This window comes from Lepidochelys kempii, chromosome 8, assembly GCF_965140265.1.
Source record: "Lepidochelys kempii isolate rLepKem1 chromosome 8, rLepKem1.hap2, whole genome shotgun sequence".
Lineage (NCBI taxonomy): Eukaryota > Metazoa > Chordata > Testudines > Cheloniidae > Lepidochelys > Lepidochelys kempii.
The window spans coordinates 106,722,196-106,746,784 of NC_133263.1; the positions used below are offsets into that span (position 1 = coordinate 106,722,196).

Consider the following 24,589-nt stretch of genomic DNA (forward strand, 5'->3'; position numbering starts at 1 on the left):
TGGTGCACAGGATGGAGGCTTGCAGATCCATGGGGGCAGCAAAGGCAACCTGCACCCCATGGCGAGGGCTCCACATCTCTGGGTCTGACGGGGGGCTATGCTGGGAGGAAAAGCACCTTTTGTTCAGCAGCTCCTCCCTCCAAAGGGAGCCTCGGCCAGCCAAGCTGGGAGTGGGGCCGGGCAGGGCTAAGGGCAGCAGCAGAACTGGCCAGAGAGGAGGAACCCCAGGGGCTGGGGACTCACTGTTTCGTCAGCCAGCTTCTCCAGCTGCTGGATGTAGGGAGTGATGAGAGAATGCAGGTTCTTCAGGATCTCCTCCACTTGCAGCGCCGAGAGCAGGAAGCCCAGAGCCTGCATCAGCCACATGCACTGACTGGTCTGGGGAGAAGATTTGGGGGACAGGTCATGGCCCAGCCTGTCACCTTCAAGCCCCTGCCCTGAGCACACACTGTGGCCAGCACTTTGCTAAGAACTCTGGGCCAGGGGAGAGGCCAGGGCACTCTGGTGTGCTGCAGCACCCTGCCGGGACTGAGAGGCCCAGCACTGACAAGATATGCTAGGGGTGCCTGCCCCGAGCTGGGTAGAGGGACAGCCATGTCCCAAACAACAACAATCGCGCTCTGGCTGCCACCTGCCTCTGCTAACTCATCTCTGGGCTGACATCTGCCCTCTGCCTGCCTGCTTGAAAGGATCCCCTCCCGCTGAATGGGCTAGGTGGAGAGGTTCCTGTCTGGACAGAGGTAGAGACCTGCCATCCCCTCTTGCCGGGGGTGACTGGTGGGCAGCCCCCAGAGTGGCAGGGAGCCATCACAGACGCTAAGGTCAGGGGAACTGTGAGGCCCATTCCAGGCTGGCTCCTATGTCACACCGAGTCCCTTTCTGCAATGCCGTTTGCTTCCAGGTCAAGCTAGGGAGGCAGCCTGGAGACAAGAGCTGTGCCACCGAGGCAACCGTAAGGTCGCCCTGTGGACCATGCTTTCCCACGACTGCCTTGGGCTTTCCCCATCCAGGTCTCTGTCCTTCTCTGCCTTGCCAGGATGCTGAGCTGTGCCATGGGAGCAGGGCCCCTGGGTGAGCCTGGTGGCACTACCGAAGAGGGGAAGGAGCATGCCTTACCTTGTGGATCTGCTTCATTAACACGTCCTGGAAGGGGGGGGGGGAGAGAGAGAGAGAGAGACTGAATCTCGGGAGGGCAAGCTACAACTGCTGAGCAAATTCAACTCTGTGCCACCTGGCAGACAGGAACGGCACTTGGCTCTCCATGCACCCGAGCGCTGCTGGGGCCCCCTCACAACCAGCAGGAGGAGGAGGAATTAAATCCATCCCTCTTTCCCCAGCAGAGCCTCCTGAGCCAGGACAGGGGCTCTCCAGCCGATTCCGTTCCCCTGTGCAGTGACAGGTGCTGGGGAGCCCCAGGGTTGGGTCAGAGCACAGCAGGATTGCAGGGCCAAGACCCGCGCTTCCCTTGGTGCCACCTGAACACCGGCTTGTCGACCAGACCAGACCAGCTGCAGGCCCCGCAGGAGTGCACAGAACCTGCTCTGCACCTGACCAAAGTCTCCCACCAGACCCAAAACAATTTACCCTGGCCCTGGCTGTGGGGCTGAACCAGGCCAAGCTCTGGAGCCCCAGGGACTCGCACCTGCTGGCCCTATCAGTCCAAGTCCCAGAGGAAGGTCAGCAGCTGATCTGGGCGCTCGGAGCTTTCCCGCTGCACCTGACCCCATGCTGTGGCCCAGTTACGTGGCTGGACAACTCAAGCCGCGCCCCCCCGTCTCTCAGCTCTCCCGGGTGGGACGTGCTGATGCTAGGTGTGCACCAGTCTGTGCTCTGAGTGCCGGCCCTGCAGCGCCAGGGCAGAGTGAGCCCTGGGCTCTAGGGGCGGGGCCTTCCTTGGTTTCTAACAGCCAGGACGGGGCTCCTGTGAGCTCCTGACCTCTACCTGCCATTTTCTGCTCACAGGTAGGGCACGGCAGGAGCCCCAAGGCAGCCCTGGAAGAGCTGGGCAGGGCGTAAGGCTGGACAAGAAGCAAACGAACCCACTCTTTGCTCCTAGATCTTTAATGCACAGAGCGGCTGATCTCTGGCACCGAGCAGGCCCCAGGGAACACCCCACAGCGGCACTGCAGAAGGGAGCTCAGCAGGCAGCTTAAGAAGTGCTGGGCTTCCCTGATAGGTGCCTCCTTCAGGGCTCAGGAAGCAGCCCTCTGGGTGGGCAGGGCCCCTCCTCGTGGCGTGGAGAACAGTCCCCACCGAATGCAGCACCACCAGGCCCAGGCTGAATTCAGTGCAGTCCAGCCCCCCTTGCTGGTGTCACTGGCTCAGTGGCCTGGCAAGTCGTCTCCCCAGTACTACTCCGCTGTCCACTTCTGCTCCCTAGCCCGATGCTGCCCTTGCACCCTTGGGCCAGTGCAGGGTACATGGGCCTATGCTGGGCAGCCCCACCCCCCTCCCTGCCCCCAGACTCTGGCCTGGCCCAGGAGAACAAGGACGGGCTCCATGACCGCGTGCTCCAGGCTCCCCCTCACTGCCGGGCCACACCATCGTTGCCTTACCTGGGACACAGCAACGATGTTGGCGGCGTAGGGGGGCAGGTCGTACTTGCACTCCCGGCAGATCTTCTTCAGGGTGGAGACGCTGGAGATGGAGAGTTCTGGGTTGCCCAAGGCCTGGAGCACCAGGGGCAGCACGTTGTTGATCATGACGGGGTGGTCAGCCAGCCACTCGGACAGGGCCCCTGCGCACAGCGGATGGGAGGCAGGGTCAGACTGCAGAACGGTGCCACCATGCCGCAGGCCACTCATCCCACTCTGTGCCTCTCACTGCAACAGCCTACAGCCTCTTTCCCCAGGAGAGCCCTGCCAGACCCCAGCCCGGCTCCCCAGAAAGGCAGGTGGGCAGGGCGGGGGCGGGCAGGGGCAGACGCTCAGTGTCAAGGCAGCAGAAGGCCTGGCCCTGCAGCCAGTGGCTTGTGGCTCTCAAGGCACAATGCTGTGAGCGGCTGCACCATGAAGTGCTGCCAATGGGGAGGAGGAAGCAGGGCCTAGCAGCTGGAGCCTGGAAGTAGGAGAAGAGGGAAGGGGTCAGCTTCTCTGCAGGGCGCCCTCCCTCCCCTAGCCCCCGGCGAGCGCACCTCCCCTCCAGACATCTCACCGATGGTGAACATGACAGTGTCGGCCAGCTGCACGTTGCTGATACTGATCCGGGGGATGAGGCCAATCAGACCCGGCACCACGTCAGAGTAGTTCACGTCTATGGTCTCTGCGATGGACTGGAACCCGTAGAGTAAGGCTTCCGTGTGCTACCGGGGGCAGACACACACACCGAGTCAGAGCCCTGTTCCACCCCTAGGAGCACCCCACCCAGGTTCCAGCTGCTCAGGTTCCAGTCCTGTGCGGAGATCTGCAGCACCTTCCAGCTCCTTTGCACGCTGCTGGGGCTTGGTGAGTGAATTTCAGTCAGAGGGTTAAACAGTTACCCACATGGGCAAAAGGACTCCTGGTTTCACTGCCTGCAAGTGAGGTGGGGGAGAACAGGGAGCCCAGGGCTGAGCTAGCAGGAGACTGTGGGTCTGGAGTGAGGGGCACTGGCAGAGCTGTGGGGGAGCCCAGGGCTGGGCTAGCAGGGGCTGCGCACAGGGAGAGAGAGGCACCAGCAGAGCTGTGGGGGGAAGGGGAACCCAGGGCCGGGCTAGAAGGGGGCTGCAGGGCTGCTAGGCTGTGAAAAGCAGAGTCCCCGGTGTTCTCCCAAGGAAGAACGCTGCCCTCTTGGCTTGTGGGGTCAGCTGGCTGTTTCTGCTAAAGGGGTGTTGCCACCGACGGTCCCATCTCTCCAGGGTTGACTATGTGCCCTTATGTAGTGAGAAGGTTAGTGTGTAGGTGGGCCATGCTGTTTCCCCTTTAGCAGAAACAGCCAGCTGACCCCACAAGCCAAAAGCCCCACTACCCCCTTCCCAGCTGCTCCAGCCTCTAGGGTGCTCTGACCCCTGACAATGTCTACATTGTGTCCGTCAGTACAGAAACATGGTAACTGAGGGCAGGGCTGGGCCCCCAGAGCCCCTACCCTGGGTGCGTGATTCAGAGCCATTGCTCCTCCATATCGCTGTTGTATGCCCGAGCAGGGGCCTGGCCACTTGCCCGCAGTCCCTCCGGATGGACACTGACCAGACGGGAAGATGGGACACAGTCCGGCTGCAGGGGCAGCCCGCCCAGGGAGGCTGCAGCCATCAGCTGCTGAGTGCTGGCAGTGGCTGGGCTGCGAATCAGCACTCCCACCGGCTGATAGTGATGAAGGAGGTGCGATTGACAGAGCTCGCGGGCTGACTGGGAGGCCAAGGGGAGGAGATACATGTGGATGAGCACACAGCAGCGCCCTGGCCCTCCCTCAGCTCCCATGCCGCAGCACCGGAGCTGGCTTGGCCCGGCCCCGATGCTGCCTAACTAGTTTATGGCGAGCCTGTAGACGAGGCACCGGGCACATGCCCCCCAGCACACACCCAGGGGTAACGGCTTTGGCTGTTCGGTCCCCACGCAGGCTGGTATTTTTGTTCTCCCTTCCTGTGCTAAGCCCTGCCCAAAGAGGGGGACCCAGGCCCCAGGGGCCAGCGTGGCTCCTTGCTTACCTGCCACGAGGACGGCTGCTCTGTGTTGGTGAGGAGGCGGCCCAACTTGTCATAGAGGTTGCTCAGCAGCTCCGCTCCCAGCATCTCGTACACGTACATCAGGGTGTCGGAGATGTCCACCCTAGGGGAGGGAAGCCTCCATGGGAGTCACCGAGCGCTGCCCACCTTCCCCCGGCACTTTGTTGGCAGCGCCCCGCACCCAAAGAGCTCTGCCCTCTGGGTCTCTGGCAGGGGAGAAGGGGGGCAGTGCCTCCACCCATCTGAATCACACGGCTGAGCACTGCCCCTCCTGTCACAGACTGCTCTACCATCTCCCAGCCGCTTTGGGAGGCGCTCTGAGCCGTCAGCACCCCAAGGTCAGCTCCAAACCCCAATCCACCCCCGCAGCCCCTTCCCCAAGAGAGCCATTCGTGCCCCCAGAGAGGTTCACGCTGCACTCCTCCCCGAGGAAGCAAAGTGTCCACTGACCATCCATAGGGATCCCCCCGGGGGCTCTGCATTTCCTGGAGAGGTCAGGCCACCCTGCCAGACAGGCGGTTATCCCATGCCATCCGCTGCCTGTTATGCACACTGCCCCTAGGGGCACAGAACAGCATGCTCTCCTCCCGTCACTCCCAGGGGAAACGATTCCAGGCAGGGAGGGGCATTGGCACCCCCCATGGCACGGCCCCAGCCTACCTGTAGATCCGGAACTGCTCCTTCTCATCCGAGGACCAGAACCCATACTCCTCGTCGGAGGGGAACTGGGCTTTGTGCAGCAGCACGTCCACCAGCTGGAAGTAGACGGGCCGGTAAACCTGCTGGTACACGGCCTGCTTGTCGGGCTCGAAGGACAGGATATCGTCCTGGGAGGGCAGAAACAAACCACACCTCAGAGAGGAGGCGGCAGCCCGCCTCTGGGTCCAACAGCACTGACATCCCAGGATCCCTTAGCTGTCTCCCCAATGTTAGGAGGGATCTGCTGGAGATTCACCAACACAGCCCCTCCAGGGGCTGGCAGGATCTGGGCCCTGGAGGAACAGGCCCCTCCAGGGGCTGGCAGGGCCTGGGCAGAACTTGCTGGAGCCCCAGCCCAGGATAGCTCTTGGGGCCGTGTCCCTGGAGGAGATGCCAAGGGCCGTGGCAGACCTGCTGGCCTTCACAGCCCACAGCATGGCCCATGTCACGCCCCCTAGCATGCTCTTCATTGGGCTCCAGGCTCGGGATCCAGGGCACACACTCCCCCTGCATGCAAACTCTGCTTAGCCAATGCTTTCACGGAAGGCTCACAAGACCCAGCCGACTCTGCCCCAGGTAGGGGGCAACTTCCTCCTCCTCACAGCACCCTCAGACCCAAGCCCCGAGAATTCCCCACTCTGTGAGCGACAGCAGGGGGATGACGCGGACTCAGAGTAAAGGTTAAGGGTTCCACGTTCTCCCTCGGGGCTGCCTGGAGACCAGCCACTTGGCTGAGCCCTGGCTGGCGTCAGAGCAGCCAGCACTGAGCTGACAACCCCCCTTCCCCCGCCCACAATCAGCAGCACCTTGGCAGCTGCAGCACAGAAAGCAAAGGAAGGAGCACAGAGGTTGAACTAGGGGCTAAAAATAGACCATTACCTTGGTGGTGACATTCTGCTGCCTCTTTCCAGCGGGGGACAGAGGCAGACAGGAGCGTTTGCTCAGCTCCATTCCCAGCAAGGACAGACAGAGCCTCAGGCTCTCCCCACCCCCACAGCAAGATGTGGGCTGTGATCTCCTGTAACACCTGCTAAGAGGGGCTGGCGCCTGGTGAATACTGCCATGGAGCTGCAGGCTGGGACGCTCGCCCCGCAGTCAGGACAGATCCCAGTGCCTGAGCACAGTTGTCTCCTGGAGAGATGCAGAGATTGCCTGCAAAGGGCCATATTCCCACAGCAGGCAGACACCAGGGCACATCCCAGTCCAGGGTTAATCCTGTGCCACTGAGGGACCCGCTGTCTCTCCTCACTGCCACACAAGGGAAGCGCGGCTTGCACTGCAGAGTGGCTAGGGCACGTCAACCAGCAGGGACACAGCCCATGGCCCTGTGCCTTTGTGCCCTGCCTCCACACAACAGCCAGAGAGAGATCAGGCCAAGGAGCTCGGCCATCAGCCGGAGCTCCAAGTCCCAGGGGTCTCCCAAGCTGTGAGGGCTAGCCTCAGGCAGTCTGTTCGGCACAGTAGTGGGGAGCTCCTGCCCCATATCTGGCTGCTGGCAGCAGGATGCATGGCACGCACTGCTCGGGAAGTTAGGAGCTGTGCTCCCTGCTTCAGCACAGAGGTACTGGCCAACACGGCAGCACAAGGGGCTGGGAGTGGCAGGGGATCAGCAGCCCAGCTTCAGATCTCGCTGTCCCGTGCAGGTTCTTCACCAGCCCTATCACGGGGGGCTGAGCGCTGGAGCCTGGCGGGCTCAGCCTAGCCACGATACACTAAGGACGACAACAATGCCGTTGGCTGTGTGCTAAAGGAAGCCAAGGAACCACCGGTGAAACCAGGGCTCCCAAGACCACTACCCCAGTCATCAGCTCACCCCACAACTGGTCCTGGGAGGATTCGGAGGAACGTAAGAACGGCCAGACTGGGTCAGACCAAAGGTCCATCTAGCCCAGTCCCTGACAGTGGCCAGTGCCAGGTGCCCCAGAGGGAATGAACAGAACAGGGAATCACCCAGTGATCCATCCCCTGTCGCCCATTCCCAGCTCCTGGCAAACAGAGGCTAGGGACATCATCCCTGCCCATCCTGGCTAATAGCCATTGATGGACCTACCCTCCATGAACTTATCTGGTTCTTTTTTGAAACCTGTTATAGTCTTGGCCTTCACAACGTCCTCTGGCAAAGAGTTCCACAGGTGCGTTGTGTGAAAAAATATTTCCTTTTGTTTGTTTTAAACGTGCTGCCTATTCATTTCATTGGGTGACCCCTTGATCTTGTGTTATGAGAAGGAGTACATAACACTTCCTTATTTACTTTCTCCACACCTGTCATGATTTTATAGATCTCTATCATATCCCGCCTTAGTCGTCTCTTTTCCAAGCTGAAAAGTCCCAGGTTTTATTAATCTCTCCTCATATGGCAGCCATTCCAGACCCCTCACCATATTTGTTGCTCTTTTCTGAACCTTTTCCAAGTCCAATATATCTTTTTTGAGATGGGGGGACCACATCTGCATGCAGTATTCAAGATGTGGGTGTACCATGGATTGATATAGAGGCAACATGATATTTTCTGTCTTATTATCTATCCCTTTCTTAATGATTCCCAACGTTGTTCACTTTTTTGACCGCTGCTGCACATTGAGTGGATGTTTTCAGAGAACTTCCCACAATGACTCCAAGATTTCTTTCTTGAGTGGTAACAGCTATATAGTTGGGATTATGTTTTCTAATTTGCATTACTTTGCATTTATCAACATTGAATTTTATCTGTTGCCCAGTCACCCAGTTTTGAGAGACCCTTCTGTATCTCTTCACAGTCTGCCTGGAACTTAACTATCTTGAGTAGTTTTGTATCATCTGCAAATTTTGCCATCTTACTGTTTACCATCTTACTGTTTTGCCATCTTACTGTTTACCCCTTTTTCCAGATCATTTATGAATATGTTGAATAGGACTGGGCCCAGTACAGACCCCTTGGGGGACACCACTATTTACCTCTCTCCATTTTGAAAACTGACCATTTATTCCTACCCTTTCTTTCCTATCTTTTAACCAGTTACTGATCCATGAAAGGACCTTCCCTCTTATCCCATGACAGCTTACTTTGCTTAAGAGCCTTTAGTGAGGGACCTTGTCAAAGGCTTTCTGAAAATCTAAATCACTCTATCCACTGGATCCCCCTTCCCCACATGCTTGTTGACCCCTTCAAAGAATTCTAGTAGATTGGTGAGGCATGATTTCCCTTTACAAAAAACATGTTGACTCTTCCCCAACAAATTATGTTTACCTATGTTATGTGTCCAACAATTTTGTTCTTTACTATAGTTTCAACCAGTTTGCCTGGTACTGAAGTCAGGCTTACCGGCTTGTAATTGCCGGGATCACCTCTGGAGCCCTTTTTAAAAACTGGCATCATATTGGCTATCCTCCAGTCACTTAGTATAGAAGTGGATTTAAATGATAGGTTACAGACTACAGTTAGTAGTCCTGCAATTTCACATCTGAGTTCCTTCAGAACTCTTGGGTGATACCATCTGGCCCTGGTGACTTATTACTGACCAATTTGTTCCAAAACCTCCTCTAATAACAACACAATCTGCGACAGTTCCTCAGATTTGTCACCTAAAAAGAGTGGCTCAGGGTTGGGACTCTCCCTCACATCCTCAGCCGTGAAGACCGATGCAAAGAATTCATTTCGTTTCTCCGCAATGGCCTTATCGTCCTTGTGTGCTCCTTTAGCACCTCGATTGTCCAGTGGCCCCACTGGTTGTTTAGCAGCTTCCTGCTTCAGATGTACTTAAAAAAAATTATTGCGATTACTTTTCGAGTATTTGGCTAACTGTTCTTCAAATTCTTTTTTGGCCTTCCTAAATATATGTTTACATTTCATTTGCCAGAATTTATGTTCTTTTCTATTTTCCTCACTAGGATTTAACTTGCATTTTTTAAAGGATGCCTTTTTGCCTCTCACTGGTTCTCTTACTTTGTTGTTTATCCAGGGTGGCACTTTTTTGGTTCTCTTACTATGTTTTTTAATTTGGGGTATACATCTAAGTTGAGTCCCTATTATGGTGTCTTTAAAAAGTTTCCATACAGCTTGCAGGCTCTGTACCATTTAGTTTCTCTTTAACCTCCTCATTTTTGTGTAGTTCCCCTTTCTGAAATTAAATGCTACTGTGTTGGGCCGCTGTGGTGTTTTCCCTGCCACAGGGATGTTAAATTTAATTATATTATGGTCACTATTACAAAGCGGTCCAGCTATATTCACCTCTTAGACCTGATCTTGTGCTCCATTTAGGATTAAATCAAGAATTACCTCTCTTCTTGTGGGTTCCAGGACCAGCTGCTCCAAGAAGCAATCATTTAAAGTGTCAAGAAACTTTCATCTCTGCATCCCGTCCTGAGGTGACATGCACCCAGTCAATATGGGGATAGTTGAAATCCACCATTATTAGTGAGTTTTTAATTTTAATAGCCCCTTTAATCTCCCTGAGCATTTCACAGTCACTATCACCATCCTGGTCAGGTGGTTGGTAATATATCCCTACTGCTATATTCTTATTATTCGAGCATGGAATTACTATCCATAGAGATTCTGTGGTACAGTTTGGTTCATTTAAGATTTTTACTTCATTTGATTCTACACTTTCTTTCACATCTAATGTCACTCCCCCACCAGCACGACCTCTTCCGTCCTTCTGAAAGATTTTGTACCCTGGTATTACTGTGTCCCATTGATTATCCTCATTCCACCAAGTTTCTGTATGCCTCTTATATAAATATCCTCACTGAATATGAGGCATTCTAGCTCACCCATCGTATTATTTAGACTCCTAGCATTGGTATATAAGCATTTTAAAAACGTGTCACTTTTCAGCTGTCTGCCATTACGTGATGTAATTGAATGGTACTTTTTTTTCATTTGACTGTTCCTCATCCGAATGTAGATGCTGGGGCGGAGGAAGGGAAGGGCGCACACAGGGTGAGGCAGTCAGCGAAGCCTGCCAGGGCGTGGAGGCCTCTAAGGCCTGGAGCCTCTGCACTGAGCTGATGTGTCATCACAAGGAAAAGGGGGATTGCAAAAGCCCAGGAGGAGGGAGACCTGTAGCAAACTCCAGCCCTATCCACTAGTCGTGCTACCTGCACAGACCCCAAACAGCCCAGGGGTAAGGCCATCAGATTCTAACAGGCCAGCTCCAGGAGACAGGCGGTGCTCCTGGAGGCCAAGCCAGAAGCCTCTTCAGCTTAGGAGAAGACAAGACTGCAGGCCCAACAACAGATAATGTGTCACCCCAGCTCCCTCTGCAGCTGGCAGCCAGAGACGCAGCCAGGGGCTGGACAATCAGGCCTGCTGTTGGGCAAAGCAGGGGTGTGAAGTTTTAATTAGCCATGCTAATGAGGCCCTGGAAGTGCTTGGGCTCTTGTTCCAGCTCAGACCCCAAGGGAATGTGGGGGTGGGGAAACCGAGCCACAGGGCCCATGCTCCTAATCTCACCCTCCTGCAATGGCTTTGAACCGCTTGGGCCAAACTTTGGCCATGCAGAGCTGCAGGGAGGCAGACACTTAGAGGACAGGCCTGCCCAGAGAGCCCCCGGCTGGCACATACCAAGCCCCTCTCCGCAAGTTCTGGCGGCCATGGCAGGAGTTCTATGAAGGACAAGCAGACCCGTGCCTCCCCTCCCCTGCACTAGAACGTGTGTCTGGGTTTGGGCTGGCATGAGGGAGGGAGCTAAGGAAAGGGAACAGCAGCAGCCTCTCCTCTACCATGGCCTACTGGTGACGTGCCCCAGCGAGTTCCCAGCAGGTCCCCCCGCAACCTCTCCTGGCTGGAGCTGGGCTCTGTTCCCAGCTCTGCTCAGCCACACCCCGACAGGGGCAGTACTGGAGGGAAAAGGGCCCATTTCAGACATTCACATGGAGGGTAAAGGCCTGGGTGCAGTGCTCGAGCCATAAACGAGGAGGCAGCCCAATACCCATCTGTGCGCAGTCCCTCACCAAGCCAGTGCCCACTGAGTTACCCTGACATGCCTGGGAACACGTGGTCGGGGAACGCCAGGTGTTCTAGCCCACACAGCAGCGACTCCGGGCCAGAGAGCAGTGTCGTATGTTCCTGCACGCATGGGCCTGCCCCCCAGCTCTGCCACCGAGCCACACTTAGTTGCAAGAGGAGGCTGAGGCCTGACTTGGCCATGAGCTGCTCCAGGCTACATTGCCCAGTGCAATGCATGCTTGGGGAGGGCAGGACTCCCAGCTCTCGCCCCCCCTTCCAAACAGATGCAGGGCTGCAGTGTGGGCTCTGAGGTGCTAATAGAACAGGGAGCATGGCAGTGACCTGGGCAGTGCCTGGACCCCCAGCCAGCTGCCCACTTCCCCACAGCTCTGCCACTGCACAAGGGACGGTCACTCACCTGCAGCGTGTACCAGAAGGTGAGCGTCAGGGAGCTGGTGGTTTCGTTGACAGGGTAGTGCCCGGGGATACCAGTGCAGAACATGATCATGTTGACCAGCGCCAGGAAGCTCTGCCAATGCTGCACCTGGTCCAGCAGGGCTCTGGGGGGACAGCAGAGGGCACCCGGACTGCTGTGATAACCGGGCCCACAGAAGAAGCAAGTGGTAGCTACAGACTCTCAATAGCCTACCACTACAAATGCTGCTGGGGAAAGGTGCCAACAGCAAGGCAGCCAAAACTACTCCAAACAAAAAGGCCCCCTAATGGAACTCGAGGCCTGCGTTAACAGCCCGGCTGGCACACAAGAACAGCGCGAGACCAGAAATCAAAGGCCAAAATGGGCGTATCAGAAATTAGGCCTAACTGGTGAACAAAATAATGAGGGGATGGGCTATTCCACACACCACTCCCCTCAGGTGCTTGCAGAGAAAAGACTCGGGGGGAAAATCATCAGCAGAAGAATAAGCTGTCTACTGACAATTGCTGAAGCAAGCTTTATCATGGCTGCCACTCGCACTGTCTCCAGGGATCCCAGGATCTACCCTAACATTAAGCGGGGGGTGGGGAACAGACTTTTGTCATCCTGGGCCTGAATCATAGAATCATAGAATGAGAGACATCCCAGCCAGGCCAGGCCAGAGAGAGGCACCCAGATGACATTGCCACCTCTGTCTCTAATGGTTCTAATGGTTCTGGCTAATCTTCCAACCACCTCCTGAGACGGAGACTATCATATCCCCCATGTGTCCTCTCTCTTCCCACTTTCTCTCTTCTCTCTCCTATAGCTCTCCTTCTGGCTCAGCAGAGTTTGGCTGAGCTGGCCAATACTGTCTATTCTGCAATGCTGCTGAAAGCTTGCGACCAGAGAAGCAACTAAAATCAATGCCCTAAATAGCCCGATGCCGGTACCAGTTTGCCAAGCCTTGGAGTGGCTGATACGCCTGTGGGCTGGGCCTGTGTTTCTCCAGCAGTGAGGATGCAAGAGAGTCAATATCATAGACAGGAGCTGCAGCCTCTCTCCTTGCTGCTCTTTTCTCTCCCACTTTTATGTATGTTCGTCTGGTTTCATCTTCTAGGAAACAGGATCAAACTTCAACAGCAGCAGCTCCAGGCCAGCTCCACTAACCCCAAAAGGCCAGTTACTCCCGTCTCTGACACCATCTACCAGGATGTCGAGTGAGGGGACGGGGGCTTTCTAAAACAAGGGATGTTGTTACAACGAAAACCTGACTAAATACTTCACATTTCAAAGGCTTCAACTGGTTTTCCTTCTTTTTCTGTATCTTTAATGAAAGGCTGAAGGGTTGTTCCTGGTGTCTGCCTTGGGACAGAGCAGTCCGAGGTCTCTGGATAGCAAACCCTGACCCCTTGTTTAACACTGTTTAATGCTGGACAGTTTCAGGGTCATGTTAACACTAGGGCTGTCGATTAATCACAGTTAATTCACACAATTAACTAAAATAAATTAACTGATTAAAAAAATTAATGGTGATTAATTATTGTTAAACAATAGACTACCAATTGAAATGTATTAAATATTTTGGATGTTTTTCTACATTTTCAAATACATTGATTTCAATCACAACACAGAATACAAGGTGTACAGTGCTCACTTTATATTACTACTTTTTTATTACAAATATTTGCACTGTAAAAATGATAAAAGAAACAGTATTTTTCAATCTACCTCATACAAGTACTGTCGTGCAATCGCTTTATCATGGAAGTGCAACTTACAAATGTAGGGTTTTTTTGTTACACAGCTGCACTCAAAAACAAAACAATGCAAAACTTTAGAGCCTACAAATCCACTCAGTCCTACTTCTTGTTCAGCCAGTTGCTAAGACAAACAAGTTTGTTTACATTTACAGGAGATAATGCTGCCTGCTTCTTATTGACAATGTCACCTGAAAGTCAGAACAGGCGTTCACATGGCACTTTTGTAGCCGGCATTGCAAGGTATTTATGTGCCAGATATGCTAAACATTCATATGCCCCTTCATGCTTCGGCCACCATTCCAGAAGACATGCTTCCATGCTGATGATGCTTGTTAAAAAAAATAATGTGTTAATTAAAATTGTGACTGAACTCCTTGGGGGAGAATTGTATGTCCCTTGCTCTGTTTCACCCGGATTCTGCCATATACTTCATGTTATTGCAGTCTCGGATGATGACCCAGCACATGTTGTTCGTTTTAAGAACACTTTCACTGCAGATTTGACAAAACGCAAAGAAGGTACCAATGTGAGATTTCTAAAGATAGCTACAGCACGTAACCCAGGGTTTAAGAATTTGAAGTGCCTTCCAAAATCTGAGAGGGACGAGGTGCGGCGCATGCTTTCAGAAGTCTTAAAAGAGCAACACTCTGATGCGGAAACTACAGATACCAAACCACCAAAAAAGAAAATCAACCTTCTGCTGCTAGTATCTGATTCAGATGATGAAAATGAACATGTGTCGGTCCGCTCCGCTTTGGATCGTGATCGAGCAGAACCCGTCATCAGCATGGACACATGGCCCCTGGAATGGTGGTTGAAGCATGAAGGGACATATGAATCTTTAGCACATCTGGCACGTAAATATCTTACGATGCCGGCTACAACAGTGCCATACGAACGCCTGTTCTCACTTTCAGGTGACACTGTAAACAAGACGTGGTCAGCATTATCTCCTGCAAATTGAAACCAAACTTGTTTGTCTGAGGATTGGTTGAAGTAGGACTGAATGGACTTGCAGGTTCTAAAGTTTTACATTGTTTTATTTTAGAATGCAGGTTTTTTTGTACATAATTCTACATTTGTAAGTTCAACTTTCATGATAAAGAGACTGTACTACAGTACTTGTACTAGGTGAACTGAAATATACTATTTCTTTTGTTTTTTACAGTGCAAATATCTGTAATGAAAAATATAAAGTGAGCACTGTACGCTTTATTCTGTGTTGTAATTTAAATCAATATATTTGAAAATGTAGAAAACATCCAAAATATTTAAATAAATTGTATTCTATTATTGTTTTATTGCATGATTAATTTTTTTAATTGCGCAATTAATTTTTTTAATGGCTTGACAGCCCTAGTTAACATCTTTGGCTTTTTGGGCCCATATATTCCATCTAAATGAATATAACAGGCCCCTACGCTAATAAGGACCCAGGGCAAGGCCAAGCCCCACCGAGAGCACGGATATGCCACCGTGGCTGGGCGCAATCTCTGAAGTGAGGCTGTGCTGGTGTAGCTGGCTAGTCTGGACTCAGTCCCCCTTAAAATTCCCTTCTAGTGAAGAAGCTCGGGTAAGGTGCAGGCCCCGGTATGCCCACAGGCCTGCTAACCAGTGCAGCAGGCTGCCCCAGGAGGGGATGGGGAGGATGACAGGTCCCGTGGGCTCCTCCATACACACTCAGAGGCGAGGTGGGAGGAGCAGCAGGGGATGGCCCGTTCAGCTCAGCATTTGAAGGCGACATTCCCCCTTCCCCCAGGAAATCTGACACAGCACCATGCAGATTTGCCCAGCCACAGCGATAAGGAGGGGTGCAGTAGAGACCAAGTACCCACTCCCCCATCCCCAGGGGACATCATGGCATCAGCCCAAGCGAACATTCCCCCTCCACAAGAGCATGGGCACTTCCAGGGCAGTGCCAAGCCCTTGGATCCCCAACTCACCGGGAATGGTTCTCTCCCAGGGCCACAGCAATTCGGCAGATCCCATGCGACGTCTCCATGTCCCCACCCTGGACGGCCTGGCGCAGCTGCTCCTGTAGGCTCAGCACAGGGGGGATGAGCTTCAACAGGGTGTTCACGTACCTGCCAGCAGAGGAGAGTCTGCATCAGGTACAAGGAGACATTCACCCACCCCACAGGCCCTGTCCCCTGCCAGGAGATGGTCTCACCTTCCCTCCCTCCCACCCACCACACGGCCAAGTCTTTGGTTAAAAGTAACCGGTTAAAAGATAGGAAACAAAGGGTAGGAATAAATGGTCCATTTTCAGAATGGAGAGGGGTAAATAGTGGTGTCCTCCAGGGGGTCTGTACTGGGCCCAGTCCTATTCAACATATTCATAAATGATCTGGAAAAAGGGGTAAACAGTGAGGTGGCAAAATTTGCAGATGATACAAAACTACTCAAGATTGTTAAGTCCCAGGCAGACTGCGAAGAGCTACAAATCTGGATGACAGGGCAACAAAATGGCAGATAAAATTCAATGTTGATAAATGCGAAGTAATGCAAATTGGAAAACATAATCCCAACTATACATATAAAATGATGGGGTCTAAATTAGGTGTTACCACTCAAGAAAGAGATCTTGGAGTCATTGTGGATAGTTCTCTGAAAACATCCATTTAATGTGCAGTGGCCGTCAAAAAAGTGAATAATGTTGGGAATCATTAAGAAAGGGATCGATAATAGACAGAAAATATATTGTCTCTATGTAAATCCATGGTACGCCCACATCTTGAATACTGCGTGCAGATGTGGTCGCCCCATCTCAAAAAAGGTATATTGGACTTGGAAAAGGTTCAGAAAAGAGCAACAAAATGATATAGGGTATGGAATGGATGCCATAGGAGGAGAGAGTAATAAAGACTGGGCCTTTTCAGCTTGGAAAAGAGACGACTAAGGGGGGATATGATAGAGATCTATAAAATCATGACTGGGGTGGAGAAAGTAAATAAGGAAGTGTTATTTACTCCTTCTCATAATACAAGAACTAGGAGCCGCCAAATGAAATTAATGGGCAGCAGGTTTAAAACAAACAGAAGGAAATATTTTTTCACACAACCCACTGTCAACCTGTGGAACTCCTTGCCAGAGGATGATGTGAAGGCCAAGACTATAACAGCGTTCAAAAAAGAACTATATAAAATTCATGGAGGATAGGTCCATCAATGGCTATTAGCCAGGATGGGCAGGGATGATGTCCCTAGCCTCTGTTTGCCAGAAGCTGAGAATGGGTGACAGGGGATGGATCAACTTGATGATTCCCTGTCCTGTTCATTCCCTCTGGGGCACCTGGCATTGGCCACTGTCGGAAGACAGGCTACTGGGCTAGATGGACCTTTGGTCTGACCCAGTATAGCCGTTCTTATGTTCTCCTTGGCTCAGACGAGCCAGTGGTTGGCTCCTCATCCCCAGAGGGATGCCCTCCTCCCATCAGCGGGAGATGGGCTTGAGCCAGGAAGGCCACGCAGGAGCCAAGGCCCTTCTGGACCACTCCCACAGCTGAGCCCATGCAGCAGGAGAGAGGAGCCCAGAACCAGCATCAATACAGAACAGGCTTGATGGGGTAGTCCCTGGTCCTCTGTCACCTCTAGGCTCCCCAACAACTCTCCAGCAGCACGTGCTGCCCTGGGCACGAGCCATGGGAGCTCTGGCCCCAGAAGAAGCAGAGGGGGGGTGGGTTTAGTCATCCTCCCCTCCAGACTCTGTGTGCATGGAGGAGCCATGGATCACTCTGCCATGCTCCTCACCTCCCCAGACAGGGTGGGCTGGCAGCAGCTCTAGGGAGAGTCCCAGCCACCATACACTGGCCCTGTGAGGAGGCTCAGGCAGCTCACACGCAGGGGCCTGCCTTGCAGCAGCATCACACCAGTCAGTGTTCACACAAATCTCTCGAGTACATCAAGGAGACGCTTGCCCCTCAGTCGCTGACTCCCCAGTCCTGCTCAGCAGGGAGCTCCGGGGAGTAGGGGGGTACTTTCTGGGCCATCTGTAATGGAAAGCCACTTCATAACTCCAAGTGAGCAGAACACCCAAGCCTAGAGACAGTGCCCTGAGAGCAGGGGTGGCAATCCCCTGGCGCCATGCCCACTCAGCACACCACGCACCTCCACCACCATTACACACCACGCTGCATGTGGGAGACTCACACTTGCTGCACCTGCACTGAGGCAGACGGCTCCCACACCACATGGACACTGTTTGCACCAGTGCCCCCAAGTAGGGGAGTGAGAGAAGTTTCTAGGGAGCAACATCATCAGGGTTACACAAGCTGCAGCAGGCAGGTCATGGCATCTGGGCAGTGCCTGCCACACCTGAATTACGGGCACCCCACAGCTGGCACTAACAGAGCTCTCTGAGCAGGCATTCCTGCGTGCGCAGTGCAGTGGTGCTTTACAACAGAGAAGGCACTGCATGCTTCCTGTCCCATCTCTCCCTTCCCCAGGCCGCCATGGAGGGCTCTTGCCCCACTTGCCAAGCTGGCCCCCTTTTCCCAGGATCAACTACTGCATGCATGCCCATCTCCCGTGCCTAGGCCCCTGATAGCTGCCCGGCACAGCAGCATTCCAGACCATGCAGCAATTCCACCCTTGTCAATCTACTCAGGGCTGCCAATAAGTGATTATAACCCTGGCGACAAGCGAGAAGTGACAGGGAAGAACAGCTGATGGGCCCCCAGAGAGAGGCAGTGCAGGAGGCTAATATGCAGTCTGTCAGTTACCTGGTCACTGAGGCACAATATCTGGAGATGCAGCTATTCCGCGCTCCCCTACCACCCTCACCCAGCAAGAGAGAACATGCAGGCGCACAAGCTCCACGCGGGGTCCAGCACCCCCGGCCCTTACTTGAGAGTGCCGCTGCCAATGAACGAGGAATGGCCAGTGAAGTATGGGTAGGACCAGAGCAGAGTGCTCACTGGGGGCATTTTTATTGTCTTCTGTAAGAGAAGGAAATGCAAAGAACGATAATGTACTTGAAGGCTGAGATTTGATGGCAAAGGAGTTAGGACTTTCCAAGTGAAGGCTCCAAGGGCAGGATGAAGAGTGGAGGTATGTGCTTCCCCCACAGACCCTTTCCTGTGTCCGAGCCATGACTCTGGAAAGCCTTTAAAATGCTGAAAGACTCTTTACAAGCCTGTGGAGCTGGCAGGACCGGGCTGAGGGCTCTGCTGGATTCAAAAGCAGCCTTCACCCTGAAGACCGAGAAGAGACCCCCCTGCAAACCACTTAGAGACCTCCCAGAACCCAGAAACAGCAACGTGGTCTCCTCAAACCACACTGGTGTGGAGATCTCAGGGACAAGGATAGAAAAATAGAAAATTAACATGGCACATCTCAAATGGATTAAAGCTAGCCGATAGATCTCAAAATGTAACTGGGAAAGGGGAATCATTGAGTGGGCGTGTTTCTGGTGGGATCCCGCAAGGCCAGGTGTTGGCCCTACACTATTTAATTTCTTTGAATCAATGACCTGGAAGAAAACATAAAATCATCACTGATAAGGTTTGCAGATCACAAATATTGGGGGAGCAATACATGATGAAGAGGACAGGTCACTGATACAGAGCGATCCGGATTGCTTTGTAAGCTGAGTACAAGCAAACAATGCAGTGTTTAAATACAGCTATATGTAAATGTACACATCTTGGAACAAACAATGCAGGCCCCACTTGCAGGATATGGACTCTATCTTGGGCAGCAGCAACTCTGAAAAAGATTGCGGAGTTATGGTGGATAATGAACTGAACACGAGCTTGCAGTGGGATGCTGTAGCCAAAAGAGCTAATAGGATCCTGAGGTGCATAAATGGGAACCTTGAGTAGGTGCAGAGAGGTAATTTTACCTCTGTCTTTGGAGCTGGGTGCGACTGCTGCTGGAATCCTGTGTCCAGTTTTGTGGCCATAATTCAAGCAGGATGTTGATAAACTGGAGAAGGTTCAGAAAAGAGCCACGAAAATGATTAAAGGACAAGAAAACCTGCCTTCTAGTGACAGACCCAGAGAGCTCTATCTATTTAGCTTAATAAAGAAGGTTAAGGGGTGATGATTCCAGTCTAAGTATCTACATGGGGAACAAATAGTTACAAATGGGATCTTCAGTCCAGCAGAGGAAGGTCTAACACCATCCAATGGCTGGAAGTTGAAGCTAGACAAATTCAGACTGGAAATAAGGCCTAAGTTTTTACAGGAAGGGGAATTAACAATTGGAACAATCTACCAAGCGTCATGGTGGATTCTCCATCACTGGCAATTTTAAAATCACAACTCCATGTTCTTCTAGAAGCTCTGCTCTAGGAATTATTTGGGGGTAGCTCTCTGGCCTGTTATACAGGTCAGACTAGATGATCATAATGGTCCATTCTGGCCTTGGGACCTATGAAAATAAAACCGGGGAGTGTGCCTTTACCCTATGGCAAAACATAGAAGAGACTGGGCCTGGGGAATCTGCACTAAGCAACGAGCACTGAGACAACGTGTAATGACAGGCAGAGAGCTGGCACCCCAAAGCGAGATATTAGGATTCTGTGCCGGAGAAGATGGATTTTGTTGCCCTGAGTGACCTGGTGGAAGATCAAATTCTCATCTAACTGAGCCTCAGTATAAAGGAGGCTGCTCTCTGCTGAGCCCTGCTATCAAATTCCAGCGCAATCGAACTGTGGACAGATCCTTTATCTAACTATCAGGAGAGAAAGAATGGCTGAACAATGAGGGACAATCTGATCTTCCCTGACCAGCAACCCAGCAGCAAAGCGTAAGGGTTTTCTGATCAAAGAATCTGTGTGCACTCCACCAGGGGAAGATCTGAGCCTGCTCTTCTAGAGAAGCTTCCTCTTCTGGGATGGGAATCCAGTAGCCTGGTTACTGGAGAGGACAGACCAAGAACAGCAAAAGAGGACACCAAGTGATCCACCCAGCACTTTCTCAGGGGACAGGAACTGCCCATTTCAAATGGCGCGCCTTAGCTCCTGGCTCCCATTCTCCACACATACTGGCGTGGAGTGGCGATGTGTCATCCTACTAGCAGAAAGAGACCAAAAAATGAAGTAATATCCCCCAGCCTATGGATAGGGCTGGGCAGATGGAGAGACCCAGTTCTGCCCCTTTCTCCAACCACTGGAGGTAGGTCCACCCCAGCCTTCTCATTGGCACCAGTTCAGTCAGTCTCTCCCCACACCGGCCCTAAGTCTACGCAGGAGCTGCCTGCAGCTCCCAAGGCTCCCCCAGTCTGTGCAGAGATGCTGGAGCCAGCAGTTTCTAAGCAAGTCCCTTACCAGGTCAGCCCACACAGCACTGCTCTCCTCCCTGGCACCACTGCCAGTGGGAAGGTGAGGGACACAAAGCCACTTGCCTCGTCAATGCTGCCATTCATTGGTAAAGCACAGAGGGCTGCAAACTGCCACAATAGATAATGTGCTCTCCTGCTACAGAGATCTTTGTCCCACCTCACACGAGCTAGCAAAGCACGCACTACTCCCCCCTTCTTAGAGAGAAGGACAGTAAGGTGCAGAGATAACAGATTACTTAGTAAGTCAGTGTCAGGGCTGGGAACAGAACCCAGAAGTCCTGGGCTCCCAGGCCACATTGGGTATGCCTATACTGCAAGTAGACACCTGTGGTGGACCAGTGCCAGCTGACTCCGGGAGCTCAGACTAAGGGGCTGTTTAACAACAGTGTAGATATTTGGGCTCAGGCTGGAGTCTGGGCTCTAGGACCCTCCCCCCTCGCAGGGCCCCAGAGCCCAGTTTCCAGCCCGAGTGTCTAGCAAGGAAACAGCCCCGTAGGCCGAGCTGGCTGGCACAGGCAGCCGCAGGGGTCTAACTGCAGTGTAGATGTACCCAATGTTTCTCTGAATGAAGCTCCTGACAGTCTGAAATGCCAACATACCATGCCTAGTGGGGCTGTCGTGGTAAGAGGTTGTTGCCGGCACCCAGTGCCAGAGGCGAACAACAGCAAGGTTCATTGCCCGGTGTGCGTCACCCAATAATCACAATGGGGTAGAGAAGCAGAAAAGTTTATCTGAAGCTGCAAACAAGGTACAGGGAGAATAGAATCCGCTGATTGTTACTCCCAAGGGCATTCTACACCAAACGATTAAAAATTCTAAGCAAAAAAAAAAAAATCCTGCACACCATATTTTAAAATTCTGCTCATTTTGTCAAATAAATGTGGAGGCTGCAGCATGGAGCACAAGGCACTGGCTGCACAGAGGTGGGAGATCACTCTGCAGCTCTCCCCCAGAACACTGACTCAGTGGTGAGGCTGCACCCAATCATGACAGCGCAAGGACTGGGCCTGCCCCAGAAACACCCCAGTGCCGTGCCGTGCCCTGCCCCTCCGTGCCAGGTGTGGGCAGGCAGGCCCACTCTGTCAGGATTCAAGTGTGGAGGGGCTTAGTGTGGGGGGATCCAGGTGTGGGTTGAGAGCGTTCTGTGTGGGGCCATCTGGGTGTAGGCGGCTCAGTGGGAGATCCAGGTGCAGGTGGATCTAGATGCACAGGGGCTTGTTAGCGGGTTCTGGATCCAACAGTAATGGGACGCTGCAGGGGGGGTCTAGGTGAAGGTGGTTGGGGCTCAGCGAGGGGGTGTGTGTCCCAGATGTGGTGGGATAGAGCTCGGCAAGAGGGGTCTGGGTGTGGAGGGAGCCAGATGCTGGGGGAGTAGGGCTCAGTGGGGTGGCAATCTAGATGCAGCTGGTTGGAGCTCGGTCTGGTGGGGATCCGGGTGGCTCATCGGGGTGGTCTAGGTGCAGGGGGAGTGGGGCTCGTCATGGGGGTGTGGGGCTCAGCGGGAGGGTCTGAGTATGAGGGGGTCTGGATACATGCTGTTGGGCAGGTGGGAGAGCAGCTCCCCGTACAGTGATCCCTTCCCCTGCAGCTGAGAAGCGATGGGTGCAGGAAGCTGGGGTGGAATTTGCAGAGCTTCCTACAGCTGGGGGGGAAATCTGGGGGTGGGTCTGCCCTGGATGCCGTGCTGGGGAAGAGGAAGTCCTGTCCTACCCAGCCCAGCCAAGACTAGCAGCTGAGCCCGGCGCAGGGTAGGAGCCACCAGCCAGGTCTTCCCCAATCCTTCCCTCTGCCCTACTGTGATTTACCTCTCTGCTAGCTGCCATGGGCACCCAAAACATACTGCTAGGGACGGTCGCATGACTGCTCTTGTGGCTTCCCTTTGCTTCCCCCTCAGAAAGTCATTTTTTTGCAGGGAAGCAAAGAAATCTGTGGGGGACATAAATTCTGTGCATGCGCAGTGTCGCAGAATTCCCCTAGGAGTAGACGGTCCACCAGACCCCAAATCTTTTACAGAGTCCCTGCTTCCCAGGAGGCCAGAACCAGCCCTCCTTGGGGAGGTGAGTGACTCACTGTGTGGAGTCTGCCACTCGATCAGGGTCCAGGTCAGCGGAGGAACACTAAGGATGGTCTCTGCCCGCAGCTCCAGGATGGGAGGCAGGGAGGATACACAAGCAGCACAGGTGCCAGGGCTAGGCACCTGCAAGAACGAAGATGGGAGAGCAGGGAGGAATGTGGCTCAGAAGCAACCGGAACCTCAGAGATGGATGTGGAAAGAGCCAGACAGACAAAAAGGTCAGGAGACTCCCTGGAGGCTTTTGGGAGAACTGGATGGGCTGCGGCTCCTCTCACCGCTGAGCAACACAGACAGGAGTGGGTGGGGCCGAGCGAACCCAGGAAGGAGAAGAAACAAGCGGGGCAGAGCCAGGGTGGACCAACGCTGTGTGCCAGCTGCTCGTGGTGACTCTGCCCACTCAGAGTGCTGCAAGGAGCCTGGGGATGCAGTGAAGGAGGAGCTGTTACAAGACAAAACACTGTTTGGCCCCAGGATACTGTCAGATACCCCCATCCAACACACCCTGTCCCCTCCCAAGGCCAATGGAGTCCCTTCTAGGGAACCTCATGTCTCTCCTATGCTCCCAAAGATAGACACAGGGAGAAACGCAGTGGGGAGTCATACCTAACAAGCAGGGAGATGTTCCCGCCGGTGTGACAGATGCACAGGGATGGCTGGCTGGTGTCCCACAGAACAAACGATGATGAAGACGGACACACTGCAGTGTAGACATAACCAATTAAACACCCATGGCTGGCCCATGGCAGCTGACTCAGGCTCGAGGGGCTCAGGCTAAGGGGCTGTTTAATTACCATATAGACGTTCGGGCTCTGACTGGAACCTGGGCTCTAGGACCCTGTGAGATGGGGGGTTCCAGACAAGCCTGAATGTCTACACCACAATTAAACATCCCCTTAGCCCAAGCATGCTGGCACAGACCAGCCACAGGTCTAATTGGAGCATAGGCATACCCTGAAAGAGCAGACATCCACTAGCCTGCTCTGGTTCTATAAGACTTAAGGACGCAGGGCAGCAGGGAGGGGACTGTGAATGTCAGGCAGGAAGCTGACGGATCTCAGTGCCCCTCGGACCACAAGAGCGACCAGCATGATAAAAGAACCAGGACGGGGGAAGAGCAGGACAGCAGCGTAAAGTGAACGGAGGAAACTGGCTGCTGGATTGATACAAGCGGTAATGCATTGAGGCTACGATCAAGGATCCACAGACCTACAGCCTACGGGGAGAGCACCTGCTATTCTGGACAGACAGGAGCAACGGTGTCAGCAGCAGCAGCTCAGACCCAACACCCGACATCACCAAGGAGGAGCACTCAGGCCCCAGGTTCATGCACCCTGGCAGGCCAGACAGACCGAAACAGCAGGCGGAGAGAAGGGGAGTGGAGTCCCACTATCCAGCCCCAATGTTGGGATCTGCCACCTTGGTATGTCCTGATGGGCTGGGTCCTTTGCTACTGTCACCGTGGTCACATCACCGCCTCAGCACTTCAGCTCCCTTATCCACAGAGCAGCGACAACACTGACCTACCCCACAATGCCCAACTCAAACAGACTGATGTTTGCCCGCTGACTGACAGCATGAGGTGCCTCCCCATCTTATATTTACTACTGTTGCATCAGGATCAGCCCCCACAGCCCCCCACCATTCATTATCACAGCGTACTGACTGCTCAGATGTGCGCGCTCAGCACTGTGTGAAGAGCTAAGGACAATCCCTCTCCTGAGCAGCTGCCAGCTCAGAACAATGTCTCAGAGCAAGGCCTCGTGCCTCACGCTGCCCCTCTAGCGGTA

General features: G+C 53.4%; 1 protein-coding gene across 5 annotated transcripts in view; it reads right to left on the reverse strand.

Annotated features, from left to right (window-relative positions):
- IPO13 (importin 13) overlaps positions 1-24,589 on the reverse strand; it is a 68,760-nt gene that overhangs the window by 17,304 nt on the left and 26,867 nt on the right. For all 5 annotated transcript variants that reach the window (XR_012160517.1, XR_012160516.1, XM_073357966.1 and 2 more), the window contains exons 3-10: positions 15,389-15,529; positions 11,686-11,827; positions 5,300-5,466; positions 4,622-4,742; positions 3,154-3,301; positions 2,556-2,737; positions 1,117-1,143; positions 244-378 (exon numbers count right to left, since the gene is read on the reverse strand). Coding sequence is in view for 3 of the 5 variants with exons in the window: in XM_073357966.1 (XP_073214067.1) it covers positions 244-378; positions 1,117-1,143; positions 2,556-2,737; positions 3,154-3,301; positions 4,622-4,742; positions 5,300-5,466; positions 11,686-11,827; positions 15,389-15,529 (1,063 nt within the window). In the remaining 2 variants the exon portion in view is untranslated. The remainder of the gene's footprint in view (positions 1-243; positions 379-1,116; positions 1,144-2,555; positions 2,738-3,153; positions 3,302-4,621; positions 4,743-5,299; positions 5,467-11,685; positions 11,828-15,388; positions 15,530-24,589) is intronic.